This window comes from Rhipicephalus sanguineus, chromosome 2, assembly GCF_013339695.2.
Source record: "Rhipicephalus sanguineus isolate Rsan-2018 chromosome 2, BIME_Rsan_1.4, whole genome shotgun sequence".
In the NCBI taxonomy this organism is placed as follows: domain Eukaryota; kingdom Metazoa; phylum Arthropoda; class Arachnida; order Ixodida; family Ixodidae; genus Rhipicephalus; species Rhipicephalus sanguineus.
Window position 1 is genome coordinate 133749930 of NC_051177.1, and position 13554 is coordinate 133763483.

Here is a 13554-nt window from a genome sequence, read left to right on the forward strand (position 1 = left end):
GACGAACGGGTGTCGCCTTAAGGAGCTTCGCCCCTAAAACACAACCACGGCTAAAACGACAACGTGAGCGTGGGTCGACCTATAGTGATGTTGCAGTTGACGATAAAAGCAGTTGAAAGCAGACACATTGGAATAATGTCGTTAGTGTGCAAACGAGAAGTGTGCACAGAAAGAACGTATTCTTTGCGCTGGTGCCGAGGCAAGGAGAAATGCTCGGGCGAACTGAAACGTTGAACCTCGGAAATAGCGCGTAGACGTTAACATTTAACTTACGGCGAGCCGACGGCAGAAAAAAAAAAACGCGGGAGAGTGTGCAGTGCACTTAAAAGCACAACTATAATATACATTGACAAAACTAGGCAAAAGTAGAGTAATGACGTTACGCACCCTATTTGGCGCTCAGCCAGCTAAACCAGCAGGGACGTTTTCTTATCTGCCTACTGACGAGTCTGATCCTCAAAGGAAACGACACAACACGTGCAAAGTCAACCAGTGTTTTTATTTGAAACCAAGCAGTCAATGTGGTACCGATATGACACACACTTCCCTTTTGCCAAGTTATTTAGGCACTTCACCAGCTTTCCGGTATTGCAGCTTTTGTGTGTACACGTGCAGCTGAACTTTTTGACGTCAGATGTACAGCCAACTTTATCGCCGTAAAATTTAGCTTGCCAGGGAAATGTGCAGTGGCATTTGCCGCAAGTTATAAGTGTTGAGCTGTTGGCGGAGAATTCAGGAACACCTGCAATGCCGGGCCCTAGCAAAAATAAAGCACACATTTGAAAACGAGAACTACGTTCTGGTAAAATGTTTGGCACAGGAAATTATTTCAGGTATTAACGACTGCATTTCTGCAATAAACGTTCCATTCCATGCTACAAGAGAACATGTAAGTGTTCACGCTTATTGTCATTAGAGAGTTTCTTTAAAAGATATGTTTATTAGAGAAAGAATACCACAGACTTCTCAAAAAATAGTTTAGATCATTTCATGCGTTAGGGCATATCATTTCTGTTGTCTGAGCATAGACAACAAATTATGAAATTGTTCAGTGAGTTGAGGTACATATTGCGCAGGTGTTTTAGTCGTTTACATCTTAATATGCCCATATTTCATTCATCATTTATAAAATTCCCATATCTTTTTTTAGGTGGTCCTTCAATAGTGGAATTATTTGATCGCTTCACCTTTTGTGCACGTGCAGATTTGACAACTTGCTACAAATTTCAAAGCACCTGTCAGCAGGGTGTCGGAACAAAATGTAGTTCGTGCTAGTTTTATTTTCGTTCCACTGAAAAAAAGGTTCCGTTTAGTTTTTGTGACGAAACAAAGAAATCATTGCCCGTAACGGCTCTTAACACTTTCTATCTGCATGAAAATATTTCGAAGCGAAATAACTCTAAAACATGCTATTTATATGTCCGCATCAGTAAATTACGAAGTGCCAGGCTTTTTAGTACGCAGTCGTGATTAATGCCCCCTTCTGGACATCTATTGTTGCGTCCGGAAGTTCAAGCACTCACTTGAAGATGCGGATGTGAATTTTAATTCTTGGTGAAAGCAGCTGCCAAAAGTTAAAAATAGAGCTAGGTTGTCCTGACCGTGTCCTCATATTATAATTATGTCGCTTATGTGCGGCAGCTATATGGTATGTTTGTATTTTGCAATGATAGAGGTAATGATCTTTTAAAGCCCTCCCTGCCTCTCTGCCCGCGAATACGTTAGCGTAGCATGACGTTTTTTTGGTTAAAACGTCAGTTCTTTTTTCGTTCTTCGTTTTTGCTTTTCGTCAGCCATTTTCGGATGTCTTGCTGGTATATTCACATTGAATAATTGTGCAGTTAAAATTACCGGAGAACAACTTTATGCTCATCAGGTGATGTGAGCGGGAACATAAAATACGCGAAGAAAAAGGCACACGAAGTATTAGCTCTCAACTGTAACATCCCGGTACTAAATACACCAGCGAAGTCTGCTACCTCATTAGCTCTTTGTCGGTGGGTACACAACGCAGTGTTTTGCTGAAGCCTGCACGTTTACCGAACAGCGCGCAGTGTACTTTACAATGCAACGCTTATGAAATAGATATGGAGGCTTTTAATATAAAGAGGCGAAGGCCACTGGAATAGTGAGAGCTGTGGTTACGAATGGCTAGTGTTTTTATTGGTGTCTTTCAATATTTGTGTTAGTAAGCACTGAACTAACGGTAGCAGCTATTCCATAGCATTAAAACGTCTTCCTCATACCGCACTATGTCTATAATTTAAGTTGAGCAACGTTATCTAAATAGATACACATTCCCGTGCTCCAACGTCTGACAAAATATTTTCGGAAGTACAATGCATCACACCCAAGCTTGGGAGCTTTTTTTTACGTCCTCTGGATATTTTTACGTCCTCCGAAGTTCCAAATAACTAAATTTCACACGCTGGTTGCCATGCATGTCGCAAACCTCGATGAAAAGTATGCATTCAGATGACGACCACTGTGGCTAAAAGCCCCGCCAATGACTAACTTGAAAATTCGTGGCGATCTTATGTGTGAGACAGATAATGTAGTTTATTGGCTTTAGTGCTCTATCCACAAGTTGCAGTATATCGGTCAAACCGAAAATCCATTTCGCTACCGTTTTAACAACAACAATGTGCATGTGCACTCCATGCTTCTATTGCCAATATCTAGACACGTCGCCAGCACCGGGCATACCTTTGAAACTCTTGGGGCGACTATACACGTTTTGCCCAAACAATGCGCATTGAGGGTAAAATCTTTACATAGTATGAGTGTCTGCAAGTTGAGAAGCTCAGTACTAAGTTTAGAGGAAGAAGTACTTGGTCTTCATCGAATGCCTCCATTCACATGAATGAATTCATCCGTAATGGAGCAGCATGAATCACTCACCAGTATATCCTGTTATGTCATCGTTTGGGTTATGTAAAAGATCATGGGGTCCTGGTGCTGAAAATAGAAGTAGCTGATGTTTCACCGTGAAGAATCAAAATGCTGTACACTTTGAATAACGATACATCTAGTGCACAAGCCAGGTGCAACGTGTCTGATATAGCCGAATAGCGATGGACTTGGCATATTTCAAGCATTCAAAAATGTCAAATAAAGAACATTTACTGTTCTTTGCGTGTCAGTAGGTACTCTGAAACTAGGTGCCAGGTTTGCGCCCACGACACCACGTGCACCCCTATTAAAAATTTTACTCGACATCTGCGAAAATCAGTTTAAGTTTATTTCTGGCATAACCATGGAATGTGTAGTTATGTCACTGTAGCCGTAGCGAGCCAATACTTATGAGGGTACCTAAGCGTCTGTGACAACGTGCAAATGTGAGAATATTATTCGTCATGGCGAAAATACTGTCAGTATGGACTTTGGAAGCATAGCGAGGTTTTTTTTGTGTTCAACGAAACGCTCATTCCTGCGCTGCGATGGTGTCGTACTTCGTTGGAAGCACTGCCTAAAGTCAGGAGAACGGTCTGAGTCCCCAACCCCCCTTCCAGTATTCACCAGGGGTTTGAGTTATTTCAGCTGTTTACAAAAAAGAAACAGTGTGTGAATGTCTCAACAAGGTATCAATGACTCTCTCATTCTCCCTCTTAATTTCCTCCGCACCTTTGCTGAAATCACTAGAGACCCGCTTCGATGAAGGACAGTGACAGCATTGATAGACAGGAAAGCATTGAACGGACAGTGAACTGGCAATTGCAAACACGCTTTCCTGCTTGGCCTGGCTATGTGGAAGCGAACGGTTCAAGTTTCATCGAAAATTCTAAAGCGCAACAGTGGTTCCTTTCCCAGCACGCGCTGTCTAGTGAATCGCCAACCAGGCAGTGAACAGCCAGATGCGCGTCCACTGTCGCCCCTTGCAGCGGCGGCAGAATGCAACGGGAGCGCAGCGGTCAGTGCGCTCCGCTGCTGAGTGGTAGCAATGGCTGTGGTCGTGAGGCTTTCTGTCACGACTTTCTGCCGCGGCGTCCAATTTTGGTGGTGTCACACAATCAGAAGAGTAATGGTCCCACATTAAAGTATATTGATTGCAACTGCTACAATTTTTAACTCACAGGGTCAAAGTTAGTCTAGGTTCAGAGTTGAGATATAACGCTCTCCTGGACAGCCATAACGTAATGAAATGATGCATATAAAACAGTTGCATGGTAGCACACATGGTCCTGCCCAATTCTAATGCACCATTTAGATGTCAGTAGATTTATTGCCCTTGATTGAAGCGGTGAAACTGCTTAAAACCGTGGGCGCTGATATGAAAGAACTGCGCAGCAGCTGTATCGGTGTGTTTTTGTCGCCCTTAGATACATAAAACTGACACTTCTGCGTAGTCACCCCTTAACTAATAGCTTTCTGCCCATTTCATGCATCAGTGACAGCGGTTGTATCAACAATTCGGAGAAACAGGCATGCAGCTGAGGAAAGTGTAGTTGATGAACCTAAATATGTCATATCCTATTTTTAATTACTGAATGCGCAGAGCGCACTTTGCGAATTCCATATATTACATAGATATTCAACGTCTCAAATGAAGTAATAAAGTTCCATAGACGTCTCTTAGAAAGGATGAAGTGTAATGTGTTCGACTCCTGCATGGAAGCATTACATGATCTATAATTACGTGATAATACAATTACAAAAAAACAATTCAGTGTGGAAATATAATTGCCTGCAAATGTGAAACGCCTAATCTCCGCGAATCTTATCATAACCTTGTCTAACTTGTGAAAATGACACCGACATTCATTTTGATTTATTCATGTGGGCCGGAGTATCAAGATGCATTTCCGGTTTGTCGAATCGTGTCTCTTTAAACAGCTTTCATTTTTTATCTTTGGGGCAGTGCAGTATATAATTTTGGTATAGCACGTCCTACTTGTATAATGATAGATGTATTGGTTTAAAAAGATGTTGCTCTAGCAGCGATGATAAAGGATTTTTAGTGAATTGCGACATTGTTATTTTTTCGTGATATTAGGTATCCTTTATAAGGCTGTTTGGGGGGGGGGGGGGGGGTCGGAGATCTCTGTTCGTTCTGCGTTCGTTCTGGCGGTGTTCCGTCACAAAAGTGAGCGGCCCGCAGCTTTCTTCCGCCGAGAGGAAGAGGACAGCCAATCGTCAAGCGGTGAGCGGCGAGCTTTCCGGAAGTAGACGCGCATCGTTTGTCCTCGGCAAGGGGACAGTATATTTCAAAACGAAGTGTTTCTCGCCTTCTAATAAATACAGTTGTTATACGAAAAGTTATTGTTTTACTTTTCAAGCTCAGACAGTTTCTGAAACAGCAATAGGTTTGAGCGCTGATATTTATTGGTGTTAGTTTTTCTAACGTGTTCGCTATGTGAAGTCGCGCACGCGAAAAAAAAAGAGAATAGTAGCGGTTGGCGCAGTTTTTCAAGATGTCGTCCCAACGGAATGTCTGGCTTGGCTCCCGAGTGTCGAATCGTCAAAAGGAGCTTCTGCTGGCTTTTTAGATGTGAAGCATCTTACAGCGGAGTTCATTCCGGTGGTGGTGGTGTGCGGCGTGACCACCTTTACTGTGCATGCGCAAACCATCTCCACTTCCCCTCCCCATTCCCCCTCTCCCTCTCCACATCACCTCTCCCCATTCCCCCTATCCCCCTCCCATTTCCCCCTCCTTTCCCCTTCTCCACTGCCCATCTCCACTCCCCCTTTTCCTTTCCTCTCCCCATCTTCTTTCCCCCTCTCCCTTCCCCTCCCCCTCTCCGTTCCCCCTCTCCGCTTCCCCTCTCCCCTTTACCCCTCACTACTCCACCTCTGAAACGCGGGCTCTACATGCGGAAACACTGCTTCGCATCGCCTCATGGTCCTCTTTAGCAGGAGATGGTGTAATTTTATAAAAGAGCACCCACAACCTACGCCGTCGTGCCCACTGGGGCCGTCGTTCACGAGTGAGGACCGGGACGACACGTGGCAGTAGCTGGTAGCGCTTTTGAACTAAAATGTCCCTGCGCGTAAGACCACAGCCCAGTGGCATGCCCGTTCATTTTGTTCACACTGTTCGTTTCGAGAACAGAAAGAGACGCAGCACTCGCTCATGCCTTTAAACGCATCTCGCACCTCCAACCGCAAGAGAAGCATACGTCGGAAGCGCCATTTTCTCAAAATCAGCTGTTGCGTCAGCCGCAACCTCCGCATCACGCCGTGCGAAGCCGTTTGTTCGCTTGAGAGAACGCGTGCGAACGGTATCGCGCTCCGTTTGTTTGTAGCAGACGACATGCTCGTTATTACGCGGTATGACGTCACCAAAAAATAAAAGATCAAGCAAAAAGAAAAATGGCTACGTCCCTCAGAGACATGGTTTTTTCCGGCTTCTGCCAATCGCGTACGCCGCCAGAATGGGTACAGAATGAATGGAACAGAACAGAGATCTCCGATCAGCCCACTCGTTATGCCGCGATATGACGTCACCAAAAAAGAAAAGATCAAGCAAAAAAGAAAAGAAATGGCGACACCCCCCGGCCTTGAGTGGCATCTCCCGCTTCAGCCAATCAGCGCGCTTGTTCTTCCCCAGCAGAACGAACAAGCAGAACGAACAGTCTCCGATCGCCCCCATGGACTGTTTTATTTTCTAATTTCCCGAAAAGAGCCAACAACTTTACCTGCAAAGGATTATTCACAAACGTCACAGCTTCAGGTGTGAAGATACTATGAACTCACAATAAATATTTCTATTCACACAGCGCTGAAATCCAATGGAGAGAGCCTGAAATTATAGAATTCGTATCCTTTCTGCGCAATATAATGTGTCCCTATAATTGTAGAAAAACGAAACGCTGAATAAACGCAAGGTTATAACAGTGTCATCTCCGTAATAGACCTAAATGATTGACGAAGTTGATGGCTGAGTTGTGAAAGTTCCGAATGTGTATATGCTCGATTGTCGGGAATCTCAGCTGTATATAGATGGCACATCACAGGAGTAAACACCTCTGTATTACATTTGATTATTCTGCAGCGAGAAGTAAACTGAAGAACAAATGCAAAACAGCGGGTTCAATTGCCACTCAGCTCGTTCTTGACAGCGTTTTCCTTTTGACTGCTGGACACATATAAGTATCCCGGCCAAAAAAGGGAAGGCCGTATATAGAGAACATAAAGTTGGTAATGTTACCACCACTGTTTTACGCTAAGCTTTCCAATTTCGAAGTTCACTTTGCAGTTAGAGATGTGGGGTAGTCCATGTTACAGAAATAGATTTCACTCGGGAACTCATTTTTTATTATTATGCGTACTATTCGTTTCTAACAGTGTGCGTGTCGCGTAAATCAGACATACAATTGTCTTGAGACCAGTCCTTGTGCTTCAGTCGTAATTTAACCTCAAGCCATTCATGCTAACATAAGACAGCTCTTCAAGGTATAATCATCAAAGTACGCCGGTGTTCTACTTACGGGGCGCCATGGCTATGCCATACACATCCGGCAGTTCCAGTTCTTCAGCTTTCCTGTCTGAAAATCAAATATTAAATAGATCACACGTGCATAAACACTCAATATTACCACGTTATTGTGTCGGTGAAGTAGAGAGCAAGCACAGCGTTAGCTGAGTACTATTGTATTTTTAGATGCGAAGCAGCTTTTACGCTGGGCTGTGTGCGTAGTTCTATTGGCGACAGTCCGCTCTCTACCACTAGCATAGCCATCTGAGCACGCGCTCGCGTCAAGGAGAAGTCTTCTTCGTCTTCTTCGACCGCCTTCATGATGCAACGTGCAGAGCACTTTAGAGGCCCGGGCTGCCGTATGCCGTCCTAGCTTGACGTAACGCAGACAAATCCCCGTGTGCCGGCACGCGCTAGCGCGTTCGGGCCTGTGTAAGGAGCTGGCTAAGACGCTGCGGCCTCTCCCCCTTACACTCTCTCAGCGCTCATGCGATGGCGTCGGGAAACGATATTCTGCAGACGCGCGATGAACGAACGGGTTGTATCCTAGTAGAACGCTCTGGCACGCGCTAGCACGTTCGGGCCTGTGTAAGGGGCTGAGTAAGACGCTGTGGCCTCTCCCCCTTACACTCTCTGAGCAATCAGGTGATGGTGTCGGAGAACGAGATTCTGCAGACGCGCGATGAACGAACGGGTTGTATCCTAGTAGAACGCTCTGACACGCGCTAGCGCGCTCGGGCCTGTGTAAGGGGCTGGGTAAGACGCTGTGGCCTCTCCCCCTTACACTCTCTGAGCAATCAGGTGATGGCTTCGGAGAACGAGATTCTGCGCACGCGCGATGAACCCGCGTGGCGCACTCCAACAAGAGTTCGGGACGAGTAACAGCAACAGCAACTACAGTGAATTCATGGTGTGCTCCACTTGCAAGGACGCGTTAACATCGGTCAATGCGCGCGTGATGGACGGAACTTTAAGTCGACCCATGCGTTGCTTCGCATCCCCCCATGATTCACTTCAGTGGGAGATGGTGTAATTTTCTAAGTGACCATGCGGCAAGAAAAGACAGAAAACAGTCGAAATGCAACAATCTTGGTGAGCACAAGTGTACGACATGTTAAAGTCAGTTCAGTGGATCAATCCACCCATGTGTGTGTGCGTGTGTGTGTGTTTGCGTGTGTGTGTCACATGCAAGATTTCGTGGTATTCACGTAATTTGAAGGATGCACAACGTCAATATTCGGGTGAGAGATGTAATGTGATCGCAATCAAAATTGTTTACCATGCTAAGCGGCAACAGCATTTAAGGAACTTTAAGGATAGCGCTGTGGCAATCATTATTCAGAAAAACGCTAATGCGAGCACTATTACATTGTACACATAGAACAGTGCAGGTATCCCAGTTATCATGCTGCATATTCTTAAAAACAGGAGAACAATTTTGCACGTCGCGCACATAACGTGCCATTTGAGTGTAATAGGCGTTGGTAACTTTACTGTAAATTATACGACGGCTACTGTCAACATGTTTTACCCGCAAGCGTACGTGCCCCCATCTATAAAATCACCGTCGTAGAGTGTGTGCGCGCAAAAGAACATCATCATTACAAAAACCTTACTACTCAGTCATTCAGGCGTGGCAGTGAAATATCCTACCGCACAGCTACGGCACTGCTTGAAATTGCTTCGAGAAAAGAATCGTATAGTGGAGCCTTGCCGGATGACGAGTCACACGAAGAGATGTAATATTGACGCAAGGGAGACTGCCAACCACAGTGCCTAGCCTCTTCAGCGAGAACCATGAAGTTAGTTGTGCGCGCTCTTCGTGTCAGGCAGTTTAGAGTGGAAGCCCTTGCTTTGTATTTTCGCCCATGTGTCTTCTTGCATCTACCTGGTAGCCTGGTGACATTTTATGGGGAGGGACTGGATACGGTGGATGATACGGTCGCCAGAGCACACCTGAGAAACAAGCCCGGTGAGTACGACAGAGCTTGCCGCTCACCAGTGTTAGCTATTTTTTTTAGCGGGTAGCTAGCGCCACCAATCCTGTGCGCCTGATCAGCGGCGTGGCTTGGGACTAGCCTGGTTGTGGGATTGTCTCTAGAGAGTGTGCGCGTTCGTGTGACGGCGCGGTTGAGCGTATGCGAGTGCGAGAGAACGTGAGTCTGAGTTAGATGGACGCTGTGTGTGTCGCCCCGTGTCACGGACTTCTGTACGTGTGTTCCTTCGTGTGAGCATTTCTTTCTTTCAACTTATTAAAACCGTTCTTTTTATTTTACCAAGCAATCCTGTGATTTGTGAGTCCCGGATTTCTAACACCACCTACGCGCTACTCGCCGTTTCCAGGAACTATAGACACAATTCGATCCGCTACCTCAACGCACCAGAACTATGAACCTAACACCTTTTAATGCTACTGCGCCAGCACCAGCGCAGCTTGTCAACCAAACCAGGAAGCCCAAGACATTTCACGGAGCTACTTTCGAAGCCCCGACGAGTGGCTTGAGCATTTCGACGGGGTTGCCATAATCAACGACTGTACCGAAGAACATAAGCCACGCTATGTGTTCTGCGCTCATGATGATTCCACGAAAGCATGGTTTGAGAACCACGAGGCATTCACAGAGTTGCTTTACGAGACATTCACAGAGTTGCTGTACATCGCGTATTCAAGAATGGGAGGTTCTCTGCGGTTTTGGCATTGTAGTGACTGTCCGTTTGCTCATCTGGACCCTTTTGAAAGTCACCAAAGACTGCAATTGAGAGCTAAGCAGGAATGCGTAGTCCAGAGGGACACCGTAAACTGGGTTACATTGTGCACGGAGCAAAGGATCACCACTCCCGTCGTATACAGCCACTGTGGTCAAGATGTCCTGCTCGACATGACGCTCGGAGAAGTTACTGTTCCTATGTACCCAGTGGGGGACGGACAAGCCTTCATACAAAAAAGTCAACCGCTTGGACGAGCTACACCAGTAGAGGTACTGTAGGTTTTTGCACGAAGAACCATTTTGGATGAAGCTGCGCAGGGAAAGAAAGCGGTGAAAGAGGCGCCTGCGTCACTGAACGACAACCGGTACGACGCTGTGACGTGAACCTTGGACCCTCTGTGAGAGTCCCAGTATTCAGAACACGTGGACGTTTTGAACGAATTCCGAGAATGCTTTGCAATTACTCCAGCAGTATTAAGCTGCACAAGTGTGCTGAAGGGGGGTGGGATGGGCATTGTAGAAGTGCCGGGTAGAACCCCTGTTGCAGTGCGTCCACATCGAACAAACTCCGAATGGCGAGAAACAATCCGAATAATTGTCATGGAATGGAAGGACCTCAGCATAGTGACCGAGACGAACTCCGAATATGCCAGCCCCGTGCTCGTAGTAAACAAAAAGAATGGGGATAAGCGCCTTCTTATCGACTACCGAAGGCTTAACGCGCAAACCGTGAAGGAGAACCCTTCCAACATAGATGATCAGTTCGAAGGCCTCGCAGGAGCTACCTACTACACAATTCTGGCTTTGGCTCAAGGCTACTTGCAAGCGCCCTTGACAGAAGAAGCCAAGAAGAAAGCAGCGTTCATCACTCCAGAAAAAACTGGTCATTAGAAAGAATGTTTTTTGGTCTTACAAATGCGCCTGCCGTGTTCCAACGGCTTATGAATCGAGTGCTCGGACCACTAAGGGGTGAAATCGTGTGGTGCTACCTAGACGACATCCACATACCGGCAAAAGAGTGGAGTGAAGTGGTCGTGCGATCGCGTCAAGTCCTGCAGGCATTCAGAGATGCGGGTTGACACTGAGACTCAGCAGGTGCTCATTTGCAAACGACCGTGTGGACTTCCTGGCTTTCCGTCTGATGGGTGGACTAGTACAGCCACGCGAGGTCAAAGCAAACGCAATATCTGAGTTCCCAAGGCCAAGGAATGTGCATGAGGTGAGGCGTTTCCACGGATTGAGTGGATTCTTCAGGAAGTTCATTCATAAGTACGCCTTGGTTTCTGAACCACTAACAAGACTAACCAAGAAAGATGCAGTATTTGAATGGAAGTCGGACCAAGAGAGCAGTTTCCAAGATCTGAAGGAAAAAATACGCCAAAGCCAGTGTTGCAGCTGTTTGATCCAAAAGCGGAAACCGAATTGCACATTGACGCCAGTTCCAAAGGGTTAGCAGGAATGCTGCTTCAGAAAAAGGGTAACAATTGGCACCTTATGTGCTGTGTAAGCAAGAAGGCAACTGAATCAGAAAGCAGATATTATTCCGCGACTTTGGAACTGATGGTCATTGTGTGGTGTGTTGATCGACTGCGGTTCCTACTCTTGGGCATATATTTCACGGTGGTCACAGACTGCCAGGCCCTCATTTGTTTGAATGCACAGCGAACACAGAAACCACAGATTGCGCGATGGTATACCTCATTCAGCAATTTGAATTCACAGTAAGGCATCAGCTGGGTCGCGGATGGAGCATGTCGACTCTTTGAGTAGAGCGCCAGTAAAATGTCCGACTGATACCATGGATGATCTTTTGGAGAGACGCGTTGAGGTGTGCCTGACCTGTAGTCTAAAAGACCAGACAGTTGCCACTCAAAGCGGAGACGAAGAGTTGCGAGAACTTATACAAATACTTGAACAGCCGGAACGTAACCGCTCGAGAGAAGACAAGAACAGAACACAGGACTGTGTGCTCAAGGATGGTTGACTCATGCGGATCATCGACTCTGACAACGAGACGGTAATGAAGTTTGTGCTAGCGAAGTGCATGAGGAAAGCAGTTGTGGTCCAATGTCATGATCTGCTTGATCATTTTCCTGTGGACCGAACTGTGGAAAAATTCCAGGAGTCTTCCTGGTTCCCTCGGATGCGCAACTACGTGCGAAAGCACATCTAAGAGTGCTTTGAATGCATCTTCAACAAGGTCCCTCGTGGGAAAAAGGAAGGGCTCCTCAACCCCATTCCGCCTGGCAAACGCCCCTTTGAAACGGTGCACATCGACTACATGGCTCCATTCGTTCCAAGCAAAAAACGAAACCAGCACCTTGCAGTTGACAATTTGACGAAATTCGTGCGTCTTTTTCCTACTCGAGATACATCAACAAAGTATGTATTGCGCGCAATCGAAGAGCTCATCCTCGAGAGAGGCCTTCCTAAAACCATCATTACGGATCGAGGCAGTTGCTTCTCCTCAAGAGCCTTCGAAGCGTTCTCCGCGACACGAGGTGTCCGACACGTTCTGAACTCGGCACGCCACCCTCATGCTAACGGACAAGTGGAACGAGTGAATCGTTCTGTGTTGCCCGTCATCACTACGGCAATGAAAGAGCCAGAGCACCGTGATTGGGATGCAAACCTCAAGTATGTTCAGTGCACTTTAAACAACGCCGTGATCAAGAGCACGGCAAAGACCCCTTACGAAGTGCTACGTAGTTACAAGCCCTTTTTTTATGGGTTAGCCCTGCAAGAGGCGAAAATGAATGATGAAAACGCTTGGATGAACCCAAGTGAGCTTCAAGGAACTGCGCGACATGACTTACTGGAACAACAAGCAAGAATCAAAGCATACGACCACCGGCATTACCCTGCAAGGATGTATGATGAGGGTGAAGTGGTGTTTTTGAAGGCAGCGCCCTAACACACGGGAAATCCCACTAAAACACAACCGAAGTACCGAGGCCCCTTAGTGATAACCGAAGTGTTGCCTTCCGACACGTAAAGAGTGGCACAGTTGAACAAAGATACTGGGAGTAACTACGCAACGACGGCGCACGTTTCGCAGTTCAGGTGTGGTCTGCAACAAGTAAAACGTTTCACCTAGACGACGACGAAGACGACGAAGAAGAATCCGAGCACCAAACAGACCAGGATTAGTGCGACGAGCCCTTGGCAGTTAGACGCCGACGCAGGCAACGGGTAGTACCTGCCAGACTACGCGACTGTGTGATGTAAAACAGCCACCATTTTTTTATTTTGCAACCACCAGAACAGGACGTTAAGGCTTCAGGACGGCCGAGTGTTAGCTATTTTTGTTAGCGGGTGGCTAGCGCCACCGATGCTGTGCGCCATGATCAGCGGTGTGGCTTGAGACAAGCCTGGTGGTGGGTTTGTCTCTAGGGAGTGGGCGCGTTCGGGTGATGGCGCGGTCGGGCGTAT

At 46.6% G+C, this 13554-nt stretch overlaps 1 protein-coding gene across 2 annotated transcripts in view; it reads right to left on the minus strand.

Moving 5' to 3' along the window:
- Positions 1 to 485: 485 nt before the first annotated feature.
- The window catches only part of LOC119383680 (uncharacterized), a 73761-nt gene continuing 60692 nt past the window's right edge, over positions 486 to 13554 (minus strand). For both annotated transcript variants that reach the window (XM_037651957.2, XM_037651956.2), the window contains 3 exons: positions 7428 to 7484; positions 2902 to 2958; positions 486 to 757 (listed from right to left, as the gene is read on the minus strand). In XM_037651957.2, the coding sequence (XP_037507885.1) occupies positions 486 to 757; positions 2902 to 2958; positions 7428 to 7484 (386 nt within the window). The remainder of the gene's footprint in view (positions 758 to 2901; positions 2959 to 7427; positions 7485 to 13554) is intronic.